General features: G+C 39.1%; 1 protein-coding gene across 1 annotated transcript in view; it reads right to left on the reverse strand.

Annotated features, from left to right (window-relative positions):
- The window catches only part of ptenb (phosphatase and tensin homolog B), a 158,707-nt gene that overhangs the window by 30,729 nt on the left and 112,839 nt on the right, over nucleotides 1-15,139 (reverse strand). The window contains exons 3-5 of the mRNA XM_048551075.2: nucleotides 12,855-12,899; nucleotides 1,041-1,084; nucleotides 135-373 (exon numbers count right to left, since the gene is read on the reverse strand). Of these exons, the coding sequence (XP_048407032.1) occupies nucleotides 135-373; nucleotides 1,041-1,084; nucleotides 12,855-12,899 (328 nt within the window). The remainder of the gene's footprint in view (nucleotides 1-134; nucleotides 374-1,040; nucleotides 1,085-12,854; nucleotides 12,900-15,139) is intronic.

Consider the following 15,139-nt stretch of genomic DNA (forward strand, 5'->3'; position numbering starts at 1 on the left):
AAAATTTTGTATCTTATTTCCTTAAAGATACACATAAGCATTAGCATATCACTTATTTTTTCAACAACCCAATGAGCTACTTGACTTACAAATTTATTTCATATTGCTTAGAAAAAAAACATATGTCCACTGACCTTCTTATCTATAGTCCTTGCTTGACCATAGAATTCTAGGGCTTCTTGTGCTTTTAAAAATTTGCCACGATGAAGCAAATAAGCACAGATCATTACTCCTGTCCGTCCCTTTCCAGCTTTGCAATGAATTGCTGCAACATTATTATCATCTTCACTCAACCAGAGGTCTAGATCTTCACAAAATGGCTTAATGAGTTCTAGCTGTGGTGGATTATGGTCTTCAAAAGGATATTGTGCGACTAAAAGGATAAGAAATTAAATTCTTTTTCAGAAATCTGAGCAAATTACCATTTTTATGTTTTTCATCATACATTTCATCCATAGTCAGAAACAAAATATCACAACATTGACAAAAGAACCATCAAAGATTCAACTGTAACAAACTTGAGTGAAAGGCTTATGGGACTATTTTAACTTTAGCCAATATAAGTTGTGGTTTACAAAGATATGTCAAAACAAAAGAATATAGCACTATTCAAATGTTGTTAATATACTGTACCTAACACGTGTATGTGTTAATTTATCTACTGTCATCAAAATTAACCCATTTCAAATGTCTTCAGCATACAAAGGTGAAAGCGACATGCTTGCTTGTTATAAAAAGCCAACTTTCCAGTGAACACTAGACATTTTGCATTAGGCCTGTTAGAGTATTGTATTATTGTTGCATCATTTTTTAAGTCACATGGCAAACAAAACATCACAACTCTGGCTAAACTTCTTCCCCCTACAGGAAAAACTGAAATGTACATTAACTACTTTCGTTAGATCCTAAAAATTGGCAAGCTTTATTCTGTCTTTAATTTACACAATACAAATTTAGCAAATGATACATGATGCAAAATAGGTTTTTACTTCATTTCTAAACCTCATTACACAAGTGCCGACCTACAATATTTAACCCACCTCTGCAATTAAATTTGTTAGCATCATAATGTCTCTCCGCACATCTGCAAGGGAAAGCAGAAAAGAAAATTAATTCTAATGTTCAAACTAGGATAGATCAAAGACTCAAGTTTGCCACACTATAAGACATGCTGCTTACACAGACAAAATAAACATTCAGCAAACCAAGCAGATAAGAAAGTATCCTATGGACAACTTACTGGAGATTTACTCTGAATACATCACTTAATGTAGTCTGACAATTGATCTTCCTAGAGATTTTTAAGGACTTTAACATCCATTCGAAACCTGTCTTTTCCAATAACTGCAATTCAAAACAAATAATCTGCTTTGTTGTAGTAAGCATGAAATTTAGATTTATGAAGCAAGACTGAATTTTATATTAGAAGATGAGAAATAAGCCAAATGTTTGTCAATGACCTTCAGCAACTGCACAGTGCCCAAAATTTGGTGACAAGATAACATCAAGACCAACACTATTGCCCATTATTTGTGCGCATTTACCATAGCATCTTCAAACAGGGCCAGGTGCACAATTGACACAATATTGAAAATTTGCTAGTACAATGAACCACCCTGTTAGTTTTACGAAAAAGGCACTTTGCTGTACATTCAAATACATTGAGCAGTAGGTAGTTTCTATACTTGCCAGGTAGTCACAAGGGACATCACAGAAAACTGTCAAGTCATCGCAAGTCTAAATACTCTTAAATAACATAAATTTTAAATTCTGGTACTGAAAATTAACTGATGTGGGTGTACAGTCTCATCTCTTCCAGTTTCAAATGCTCTAGGTGATTTATGCATTTGTTATTTATGAGTCAAACAGCCAGCAACTTCTGGTGACTGAACACAAAGAAAATCAGCAAGTTTAAATTGCCTTGGTTCTCCAGAATTTTCATCACAGTGGCACCTCATTTGACACACGAGGCACTAAACATGTGCAATGGCGTGGGGTTGGGGCAATTATGTGATGGCCAGGAAACAACCCAAAAAACAGTGAGGGCTTGTCCAATCCAGTTGAAGCAAATTTTTAATTCTGGAGCAATTCTTGAACATGGCGATCAATATGTCTGGCACAGATGTTTAACTTTAGCAAATGGAGCCTTATTCTTTTTGATTTTAATCACTGTAGGGGAAATTTGAAAAACAAACAGTCACTATGTCATTAAGTTATAACTACTTGAAGTGCAACAGATAAATTATATTGCGTAATTGGCAAGATGACTTTATGCTGTGCCTCCTTTCAGATTTTTCTTTTCAGCTCTCAACAGATGCATTCAAAATTATTAAGTTTTGATAAAGTGAACACTGAGAAGATCTATTTCCACTTGTGGAGAAGTCCAAATCTAGGCTTCGTAAGTATAAAATAAACAAACAAACACAATCTCTAATTGATTCAATACAAAATTCAGAAGAAAGGTCTTTGTCGAAGAGAATGGTTAAACTATGAAACTTCCTACCACTTAAGAGTTGCCAAAAGTGATCAGACGAGTAACGTGAAGCTTAAACACTAGATCAGTTTGACTGTACAGCCTGTTCTTGCTTTTTAAAGGTGATGTAAAGACAGCCTCAATTATACAAATGTCTCTTTTAAATTCCATTTATCAATTAAAATGCCAATTATATTGACTGGTTTATATTTATCTTCCCCACTATTTAGATCCTTGAGCATCACATACAATTCTACAGCTCAAAAGTTAATTAGATATTATACCCACAAAGTCTATTTTTGTGACCAGGTAACCAGTATCTAGTTCATAAGCAAACTGGTTCATCATCACACAAAAGACACTTCACCCACTCCACGAAAGATTTTTCAGCCCTTGATGTGGCAAGGTTGGTAATTCAAGTTGCGAGCAATAAAAAAAATTTACAAACAAATATGGATGAGTAACGAACAATATGTGCCTACCAATGGTATAGCAATTTGGAAAGAACTAAACATAGTGTGTAGAATTATTCAACTAATACAACGATGAAGCCAGAAAAAAAAGAGGAAGAGGAGGGCAGCAGAGAGCATCAAGGCAGAAGACAGAACATTTGCTTGTAGAGACAAAAAAGTTACGTTTTTCAGCTGAAATAAATTCTAATTGTGCAGAGTTCAGAAAAGCATCTAAACTCAGCTCTTCAAAAGCTTGATAGCAAAAACTTAAGACTGCAATTTTTTAAAAAATCAAGTAATTGTAAAGGGAAAAGAGGCTGCCTGTCCTTTATTATATGCCAAAACTCCTTTCATTCATTTAACTGTTCTGCTTCACCAGTTTAAATTTCTCTTTTATCAGTTATTTCTACAGAAGCAGAAGTTGCCTTCATTTGAGGGATAAAGGCAGGAGGCAGTAACGTGACAATTATAACCAGCAAACCAAAAAAAAGCAAAGGCACAATGTTAATGTCCATAGCTCTGGTTCAGAGAACCTAGATTTAATACCCACCTGCTCCAGAGGTATGCGAAAACAGGTCTGAACCAATTGATTACAAAAACAAAAGAGCAAAACTGCAGTGAGCACATAATCTCAATACTTTGTATTCATAGGTTTATGCTTATGCGCTTCAACTTTCCAGTGCATTTGTTCATAATCTTGAGGTGAAAATCGAATTAGGTGTTTTTCCGTTGCTCGGTGTTTTACTTCCATGGCAACTATGGTGACAGACGCCTGTCAAGTAAAGATATTTTGTCAAAGGCCCTTACCTTAGCGAGCATGTAAGGTGCTTTCTTTCCATTAAAAAACATGCTCCTATAACCTCACCTGTGACAATTCAGCAATTTTGATTGTTCCGAAAATATGATCCAATTTAAAACTTGCACCCAAATTTTTGCTCTGCCTTTCTCTGCTTCAAATACATTAAACATGTTTCCCTGTAAATGAGCAATAGTCTCAGCTGGCAGCTATCACAGAGTATTCCTGGTTCCCATTTCTCTTTATGGAAACGAATTTCACTAGCCTCTTTTCTTCCTTGATAATTTCAAATTGATGACTCCATATCACTGGTATTGAAACCCAAAGAAAATACTGCTCCAGTTACACCATAAATCAACTGTAAACCGTGTGAAACTAATTCTTTCCATTCTGCACATTTCAGTGGCAAGGAAAAAGTAAGGAATGGATATCTAATATACCATAACAGTGGGTTTTTCTTTATCCAAATGCACATAATATTCTTAAGCATGGTTATACTTATCTTCCTAAAGACTTTGTTGGTAAATTAATTTGTCAAGTGGTGTAGAAAGTAAAGACCAGCCCATGACTACGTTATAAACACGACAGATTATACATCCACTATATCAGATACAAAACAGGGGATTTCCTTACAACCTATCACCCTGGTATTTCCATGGATGAAAATGAACAAATGATCACAACTCCACAGCACAGTCAAATAACACTACTGTCTAGAAATCACACCAGTACAGTAGCCACGTGCAGACTAGTACAGAATTCAACATATAGTGCTAAAACGTCCCCTCAAATCACTTTTGATTCAATTCATAGGATGCAGGCAACAGTGGCAACACCAGCATTTACTATCCATCTCTAACTGCCCTCGAGAAGGTAGGCATGAACAATCTTCTTGAATACCCAAAGTACTACTAGGGAAAACATTTCAGCACGATGACTCAGAACAACAAAGAAACAGTGATATATTTCCAAGGCAGAATAGTACAATACATTGAGGAGAACCTCAAGGTTTTGGTGCCTCCATGTACTCCATGCCTCCTTGGGTAGTTCTTCTGGGTGGTGGTAGTACGGGATGCCGAAGGGATTTTGACAAACTTCTGCAAGGCATCTTACGGATGGTGCACAATACTATATCAGTAATTTCTCAGCTGTTGTACGGGAATGCTAAGCAATGCCTTGAATAAATGTGGAGCCCATGTGCTGATGGAGCTGTTCTTGTCCAAACAAGTTGGTAAATTTCATCATACTCCTAACTTCTGTCCTGTAGGTGATGCAAAGGATTTTTTTGGGGGGTGGGGGGAGAAGGTCAGTTGCTAAGTTACTCACTGCGCAATTTCCAGCCTCTAACTTATTCCTCTGGCTATTCCAGCTAAGTCTCCATTCAATAGTATTGTTTAAAACATGGATCCTGGAGAGCTCAGTAGTTGTTATGCCTTTGAATTGCAAGGGGATATGGATTAGGCTGCTTCTTTTTGAAGACGGTTAAATTTGACAGTTGTGTATTATGAATGCTACATGCCAATCATCAGTGCAAGTCTGAATATCGAGGAGATAACACAGTGTGGAGCTGGAGGAACGCAGCAGGCCAGGCAGCATCAAAGCAGCAAGCAAGTTGACGTTTCGGGTCAGGACCCTTCTTTGGAAATGGGGGAGGGGGGAAGGGAGCTCAGAAATAAACAGAGAGAGGAAGGGTAGGGGTGAGGTAGCTGGGATGATGATAAGTGAGTGCAGGTAGGCAGTGGTGGGAATTGGTCAGTGACATGGGAGGAGTGGATAGGTGTGAGAGAGGATGGACGGGTTGTTTCAGGTCAAGGAAGCTGGATGACAGGGAGGCTTGGTCATGGGATGAGGCCAGGGGTGGGGAGATTTTGAAATTGGTAAAATCCATATTTAGGCCATCGGGCTGTAGGCTCCCAAAGCAGAATATAGGGTCCTGTTCCTCCAGTTTTCAGGTGGTGTCATTTTGACACTGGAGGAGGCCCAGGATGGACATGTCACCCAGGGAGTGGTTGGGGGGAGTTGAAATGGTTTGCGACCAGAAGGTGGTGTTGTTTGTCACGAACAGAATGCAGGTGTTCCACAAAGCGATCTCCAAGCCTTTGCTTGGTCTCACTGATGTAGAGGCGGCCACGTCGGGAGAAGTGGATGCCGTGGACCACACTGACAGAAGTGCAGGTGAACCTCTTTCTGCTTTGGAAAGTTTGTTTGGTGCCTTGAATGGTGGGGAGTGGGAGAGAGAACCTGGGGGAAATGGTAGCACTTCCTGTTGTTGCAGGGAAAGGTGCCAGGGATGGTGGGACTAGTGGGGAGTGTGGAGCCGATGAGGAAGTCACGAAGGCAGCGGTCCCTACAAAAGGCAGATGGGGAGGGGAGGGAAATAGATCTTTGGTCATCGGGTCGGATTATAAGTAGAAGTGGCGGAGAATGATATGTTGGATACAGAGGTTAGTGGGGTGATATGTGAGGACAAGGGGGATTTTGACTGTTTTTGTTGAGGGAAGAGGACGTGAAGGCAGAGGTGCAGGCAACGCAAGAGATGCGGTCAAGAGCAGTTTCAACCACTGAAGGGGGAAGTTGCAGTCCTTGAAATAAGAGGACATCTGGAATGTTCAGGAGGGGAATGCCCCATTTTGGGAGCAGACATGACCGAGTTGAGGGGCTCTGTCTCTGACTGTTGAGGAAATCTTTCTGTATACAGACAAAAGCTGCTTCCTCACCTAGCAGTCACAAATAGGGCTGAAAACTACAACTGCCAGTGAGCATGCCCATTTCTGACTGTATATTGAAGAAAAGATCATTGATGGAATCAGATGGAGGATACCTGTGCCTAGAACGTTACCCTGGGAAAATCCTTCAATGATATTCTAGGCCCAAGATCATCATAAATAACCACAACTGATGGTGGCCTCGCATCAGAACTGGTTAAGTTAAGAAATGCAAAAGATTTTAAGCCAGGGAAAAGGGGGAGGATGGAAGAAACAAAGGAAAGGTTTTTTTCAGCTGGAAGACAGAACAGCTTGAATGACATGTGAGTTGACAATTGGAATGTCAAAGGTAGTAAGCCAACTTCAGAGAGTTCAGCATGACGACAAAATGGAAGAATTACTGGAACTTGGCTTCTGCATGTAAAACGGAATAGTAGTGTCCCTAAAAGGAGTCATCCAAAGTAAACCTAGCCATATTGTGAGCAGCAAATGTCATATACTGAACTGAACAAAAGTACATGGATATCACTATTTCATCTGGAAGTTGAGTTTGGGGCCTTGAATGATAAGGAGAAAGGAGTTACAAAGTAGGCGTTGTTTCTGCTGCACTTGCATGGAAAAGAACCATGGCAAGGAAAGGGAGCAAATGACAAAAAGTCTAAAGGTATTTCTCATGGCATCTCCTTGTCCATGTCCCCCTGCAATGTTCAAACGAATATCAACACCAGTTCGAGGAACAGCACCCCAACTTTCAATTAGATAATTCAGTCTTTTGGACTCAACGGGTCCAACAATTTCAGACTGTAATCTCAGGCCTCGCTTTGTTTCTTTATTCTTTACAAGATTAAGTTCTCCCATTGTTTTCCTTCATTTGTTTTTAAAAGGCAGCTTTCATCATTTTGTTCTTGACAAATTCTTCTGATACTGCTTTTGTTTCTTTCCTTGTCCCATCCAAGCTAAAAGCCTTGTACCAACAATTCTTCGAACATTGGAATACACGAGAGATTCAAACCGTCAAGAGACTCTCTGGCTGTCTTTCCACCCCATCTGCTTTCACTTGCTTAAAATCTATTACAGTTCTGACTTTTCCCAGTTCTGGTGAGAATTCACAACCTAAAACGTTAAATCTTGTTTCTCTTTCCAGATGTTGCCTGACCCACTGAGCATTTCCAGCGTTTTCTGTTTAAACTACTGACTGCTCCCTGTCATGTTTCAAACTCAACCTCTAGATATTATAAATTTATCTAGCACAAAAATAAGAAATTTGAGTTACTTAGTTGAGATCTTTGATCCATTAAATTTAAAACCATCGATTTTATTAAGGGTATCATTTAAATATCTGAAGTTCAATTACAATCTGAAGTTGAATTACAATTCAAGATAAAGAACTTATTTATTTATCACAACTAACTTTATCAATCCAAAGTGCAGTTGCCTGCACAGAAAACAGTGGTACTTAAATCAGCTGTTACTGACAATCAAATACCATTCCTCAAAGTATCTTAAGAATAAGTTATTAACAGCTGAAAAACAAGGCTACATTGTACAATGGTAGTCTTTCTGGAACTAATCTGCTGCAGTGGAAAAGAATGTATGCAACAAGGCACAATATTCATTCCCTCATCCCCAAATCTTTACTCTTACATCATCAGATCTCTATGGCTACTTAGCCCGTTAATCAAAAACTCTTGAAGAAAATGTTAAACACTAACTGTAATATGCCCTGTAAAACTATGTTCTCACTCTAATCAACTGCACAATATGAAGTAATATCAGTCAACTTGAGACATTAGTTAAACTCAAGGTTTACAAATGGGCAAATAAAAACAAGGAGCAAATTCAGCTTAAATATGTAACCACTGTGAAATGTAAAGTATTAAAATATTCATGTATAATTTTGCTTCTAATGCACTCTTACATAGATGAAGTGTGAATATCGGAGTGCAGTAACTATAATTACTGCTGCTTTTGCATCAAGTATTAATCTGAATATTTTCAGCACTGGAAATAAATTCAGAAGACTGAAAACAATAAATCTTCCATTGTATTGCTCTGGGTGAATGATAAAATAACAATTAGAATAACAATTATAGAAAACTTGCTAGGCTATGAAGGTAACTAGTTTAAATTTGTTAGAACAGAGCATTTTGAGGCATTACTACTTAGTTAAACATTTTCCTGCACCTTCAACTTTTTTGCCCTATTAAGTTGCTGGAAATATTTTACGAAGATGACATTTTGCTTTTCACCTAGTCACCAATTTGAATAATGGGCTGAATGATAAATACCCAAAGTGGGTGCCTGTGTTCGGGAACAGTTCAAGATAGGATCTCCGAAGCACTGATTGAAAAAGAGTGTTCAGAAATCTTACCTCACTTCTACTACTACTGAAAAAAATCAGCCACACTTTCATCACCTCCAAGCTGTACATTTTAAATTTCTGCTCAAAGAACTTCAACAGTCCCTTTTTGATCAACTATATTATGCAAAAAACTCTCATTCTCTCAAATGTCAACTCGAACTGGTTCTATAAACTGCAAAAAAAAAACCAAATTCAAAATCTCTGTTCTCATCTACCACTCTGTGAGGTGTCTTATGAACTTACTCCAGTTCCACTTTTGAGACTGCATATTTTTCCACTTTCCTCTAAGCCTTATCACCCTTCTCTCATGTTTCTCTCTGTTCAAAACCCAGTCAATTACTGCATCATCTGTCTATTCTCGGTCACCAGTAAAGTGACAGAGGTGCTATTAACAATGCTATCAAGCACCACCTGCTCCACAATAACCAGCTTGCTGATACCCAGTTTGGGTTCCAGCAGAGCCACTTAAACTCCTGACCTTGATTCAAACATGGACAGAAAAAAAGAGCTGAATTCCAGCGGTAAATTGAGAGTGACAGCCCTTGATATCAGGGTCGTACTCAACGAAGTGCATCAGCAAGGAGCCCAGCAAAACTATAATCAGTGGGCATAAGGGCAAGACTGTCAGCATACAGGGCACATAGGAAGACGGCTCTGGTTGTTAGAGGTCACTCATTTCAGCTCCAATGCATCTCTGCAGGAATTCCTCAGGTGAGTATCCTAGACCCTAACAGCTTTAGATGCTTCATAAATGATGTTCTCTCCAAGGAATATTCACTGACGACTACACAATGTTCAGTACAATTTGTGACTCCTCAGCTGCTGAAGCTTGTTACCATCACTGAAACCCCCAAAATCAAGATGCTTGGATTTATCAATGAACAGAAACTTCACTGTACTCACACATAAACACTGGGGCTGGGAATATTTGATGAGTAACACAACTAGTCTCACCAAAACCTGTTCACCATCTACAAGGTACAAGTCAGGAATGTGATGGAATGCTCCCCATTTGTCTGGATGGGTGCAGCTCCAACAGCACTCAAGAAGCTTGACACCATCCAGGACAAAGCAGACCACTTGTATGACACTATATCCACACGTATCCATTCCCTCCACCATTGATGCTCAGTAACAGTAGTGTGTACTATCTACAAGATGGATGGCAGAAATTCACCAAAAATACTTGGACAGCACCTTTTAAACCCATGACCACTTCCACCTATAAAAAGGACAACAGCAGCAAATACATAGGAACACCACCAGCTTCAAGTTCCCCTCCAAGCCAAATGTCATCCTGACTTGGAAATATATCACCATTACTTCACTGTTGCTGGGTCAAAATCCTGGAATTACTGGCATGGCGGGGGGTTGGGGGGGTGGTCAACCTACAGCAGGTGGACTGCAACTCCCATCCACCTTCTCAAGGCAGCTAGGGATGGACAATAAATGCTGACCAGACAATGACACCCATAAAAAAGCTTAATTTCTCTCCTTTAGTTTGAGGTATCTGACTGTTGATTCTAATATGCTATGGAACATTTTTTGTCAGAAGGCACTACAACCACATTTTGAGGTAACCATGAAATCATATACTAGTTTCTAATAATTTACTACAATTCATTAAAGGCAAATAGTGTGATGAAATCACATTATACTTTCAACATTCTGCAAGTCACACAGGAAGTGCTGGAGGTCTTAGAAAATATAAAAGCCGATAAATCTCTGGGACCTAATCTAGTGTATCCCAGTACTTTATGGGAAGTTAGGGACGAAATTGCAGGACCCTTGCAGAAATATTTGTACCATCTATAAATATGGGTGAAATGCTGAATGACTGGAGGGTGGCTGATGTTTAAGAAGGGATTAAGGAGAAGCCTGGCAAATACAGACCTGACAGTCTGACTTTGGTGGGAGGTACATTGTTTGGAGTGATTTTGAAAGATAGCATTTGGAGATGCAAGGAATAATTAGGGATTGTCTGCATGTTTTTCACAGATCATAGAACCCCCACTGTGTGGGGAGCAGGCTATTCAGCCTATCAATTCAATGCCAACCCTTCAAAGAGTATCCCACGAAGACCCAAACCCCTACCCTATCCCTTGTAGCCCTGTATTCTGCAAGGCTAATCCAGCCAGCACGTCCCTGAACACTATGAGCAATTTAGCATGGCCAATCCACCTAACTTGCATATATTTTTGGACTGTGGGAGGAAACTGGAGCACGCGGAGGAAACCCATGCAGACATGGGGTGAAAATGCAAACTCACAGGCAGTCGCTCAAGGGTGGGATCAAACCCGGGTCTCTGGTGCCGCGAGGCAGCAGCACTAACCACCGTGCCACCCGGTTTCGTATGAGGGAAACTGTGTCTCACAAACTTGATTGAGTAACCAAGATGACAGATGAGGGCAGAGTGGTAGACATTGTTTACGTGGACTTTAGTAAAGCCTTTGACAAGGTTCTGTATAGTAGACTAATTAGTAAAGTTAGATCACATGGGATTCAAGGAGAACTTGTCAATTGGATGCAAATTTGCCTTAACAGCAGGAGATACAGTGTGATGGTTGAAGGCTGTTTTTCAGAGTGGAGGCCTGTGACCAGCAGTGTTCCACAGGGACAGGTGCTGGGTTCGCTTTTCTTTTGTCTTGAATGTAAATGATTTAGATAAGAATATAGAAAACAAAGTTAATAAGCTTGCAAACGATACCAAGATTGGTGGCATAGTGACAGCGTAGGTGGTTATCCAAGATTGCAAAGAGATCTTTTTCACTTGGGTCAACGGGCTGAAGAGTGGCAGATAGAGTTCAATTTGATTAAATGCGAGGTACTGCATTTTGGTAAAACAAACAAAGGCAAGACTTATACATTTAAAAGTATGCCTTGGGTAGTGTTGTAGAACAGAAAGATCTAGGGGTTCAAGTTTGTTATCATCGACAGATTAGGGTGGTTAAAGTGAAGTTTGGTATGTTTTTTTCATTGAGAGGAGAAAGATTTTTTAAAAAAACACACAAGGGGCAAATTATTTTTACACAGATAGTGGTTCATGTGTGGAATGAACTTTCAGAGGAAGTGGTGGACGCTGGTACATTACAACATTTAAAAGACACTGGGAGGGATATGGGCCAAGCACAGGCAGTGGGACTAATTTAGTTTGGGATTATGTCAGCATGGACTTGTTTGACCAAGAGTTCTGCGTCCATGCTGTTATGACTCTTTATGGCTCTATAAGTAGAAATTTAACTGAAGCAGTCACATAAATAAGACGATTATAAGACAGTCAGATGGAGTTCCGTGTTCTGAAGCAAATTACTCAGTTCCTGACTATCCAAAGCTATTTCACCATCTAAAAATCACAAGTCAGGAGTGCGTTTTGGATGAGCACAACTCTAACAATGTTGAAGAAGCTCACCACTTTCCAGGTTAATACAGGAAAGAATGGAATGCAGCAACCGCTCTGGAAATGATATTTTAATCTGATTAGTTAAGTCTACTTCAACTTTTCTACTTGTTGTTACTGTATTAGAGGTACATGTTTCCAAAAGGAGGTATTTAGTTGCTCTATATAATTGGTAACCTTCTGGTGAAATCAAGCAGATCAAAGCAATTCAAATTGATTGCCTCCACCACCACAGCAACACAACAAAATGCACTGCAGCAACTCACTAAGGTTTTTTTTGGCTGTACCTCCTACACCAGTGATCTTCACCATCTAGAACAGAGATCAGCACATAGATGGGAATATATGTTGACTTGACTTGGTAATATACTGAATTTCCTTTATTGCCACTGGATTAATATCCCAGATACTCCTCCCCAACAGCTTAAAAACTCTGCATGCAGGGCAGCAGGTCAAGAATGCAACTTACCACCAACTTCCCAAGGACAATGAATGCTGGTCTTGCCAGAATGCCCACATCCCGTGAATGAATAAATAAATAAAAATCACAGGTTCCCCGGTGAATATAGCATTTTTTCAAAAAGGAAGATTTTTAATTGGTAAAGTCATTGATTTGACTTTTAATACCAACATCTTTAACCACAAAAAGAAAAATAAGATAATACTTACAGATTGTATATTTTGTAATGGTTTTTATGCTTCGCATCCAGAAACCTAGGTTAAGACAAAAAATATTTTTAGACTTAGGACAGAATGATTTGCACTGAACTTCCAACTGTAATCTACAGAGTTACACTCTTCTGAAAACCAATGGAAACATTGAGTAATTTCTCATTACTGGGGAAATAAATAGGTAAAATTTGGACTATTTATCTTGGATAAAATTTAAGCCAGATTTTCCTTTCAAAAATTGTTAAACTGATAAAACGGTAGCCGATTAGAAGCACTCCTGATCCAAAGCAAAAGAACACAGATAAACAGTTATTTCATAACAGCAACATTTGTTAAAATTTCAATAATTTGCAATTCAAAATCAATTACATTATCTGACACACATACTGATAAACACATTGGAAAGTCACCTGACATTACAACCACAAAAAAGTCAAAGTCAAAGGACTGAATTTGGATCAACTGTGCTTGGTTTATCTCAACGTTTTAACAAGAAATTGGAAAATAAGAAACTGGAGGAGGTTTGGTCAACAACTCAGTAAGACAGTGGCTGGATTACTTCTTCGCCCTCCTTCTCCACTATTTCCCAATAATTTGCAATTTCCTTTGTGCCAAGAAAATCTGTTATTTCTAGGTGTAGCTATGATCAACGGCTAAGCACACTGAAATTCTTTACACCAGCATTTTTAAGATTCAGAAAATTCTGCATGAGGAAATTTCTCCGCATTTTAGTCCCAGTTGCTGAAACCATCAAATGCAGATTATGCCCTGTGGTTTTAGACACTCCAACAAATGGTTATATCCCTTTGTTCGGAGCAGTGGTACAATCTGTTATTGTTGAAGTCAAAGTAGAGTCCAGAAGGTGTAAAATATCCTAAAGTGGAGAGGTTGTTCCTCAAACTGACATTCAGCTTTCTTCAACTGGCATGGGAAACAAAGGACAGAGGTGGCAGAGTGGGAGTGGGATAGAAACTTATCAATGATTATTCTAGAATATGTAATTAATTGGAAATGTAGGAATGTAGACATGCTGGACTGATATTACAATAGGAAGAATTTATTTCAGCATAATTCTCCATTGTATTGGTCATGAAATATTCTTTTGTCTGCTGCAACATGCTCAATTACTGTATATCAGGATCTCAAAAAGGCTTGAGATTGGGACCCACAATAGACCACTTCATAGGACTGAATTGTGTGGTACCGGTTGAGTGCTGCTATGATGCTTTAAGAATTACAAGCAGAAAAATGTGGTTAATGGCTGTGGATCTGCTTGGGGGCTGCTAACTAGTTGTGGCCCACAGAGATCAAGCTTGATCTTGAGGTGTAAACTTTCGAGAAATGATACTTAAATTGGGAGAAATTGACATTTATGACAGGGTCAGGAATACACTATAATTAAAGACTGTTATTAATATATTCCAGAGAGTAGCAGCAAAAACCACAGACAGAAATGATCAGGTGATGTTTTGCGACGTTGATTAAAAGATGAATGCTGGCCATATTCGATGGACAGAACTCTCTTGCATTTTGTTGAAATACTGCCTTGTGATCTTTGGTCCTGCCATCTGATCAGGCAGGCTGGGCCTCAGTTTAAGATCTCATTTTAGGGACAGCACCTCAGACGATGCAGCTGCACTGAAGCAAACTTTATTTTTGTGCTCAACATGTCGAATGGCACGGATTGCTTTAGACATTGGTCAGATCTCATCAACACTCCCAATTCACAGTAAAAGGAACTAGAGTCAATGATGATGATTGAAATTGTCTCTGTTAAGACAGTAAAAGACAAAGCATTGTCCTAATTAAGAGGGAATAGAAGGGAAGGGAAGGGAAGGAAATGGGAAGACACAGTGGCACTACTGCCAGACTTGTAATCCAGAGATCCAGGTAATGTTTTGTGGGTTCAAATCCCACTATGATGATAGAAATTAAAATAAAACACTGAATTCAAAGTCTGATGATGATCATGAAAACATTGTTGCTTGTGGTATAACTGATTCACTAATGTTCTTTCGGGGGATATAAACTGCCAGCCTTACGTGCTGTGGCCCACAAGTAACTTGAGATCCACAGCAATGTGGGTTGACTATGTCTTAACTGCTCTCTGACGTGGACAAGCAAGCCATTCATTTACACTGAAAAGGGAATTAAACCAGGCAGTCAACCGGCGCTGACTAAACGAATTGAAACGACAGTGGCAAACATACCTCTGTTGAGCTTACTAATAACATGCAGTGCAGAAATTGGAAGAGCAGTTTCACACACTGGTCAAACAAAGG

This window comes from Stegostoma tigrinum, chromosome 20 (genome assembly GCF_030684315.1).
Source record: "Stegostoma tigrinum isolate sSteTig4 chromosome 20, sSteTig4.hap1, whole genome shotgun sequence".
NCBI lineage: Eukaryota > Metazoa > Chordata > Chondrichthyes > Orectolobiformes > Stegostomatidae > Stegostoma > Stegostoma tigrinum.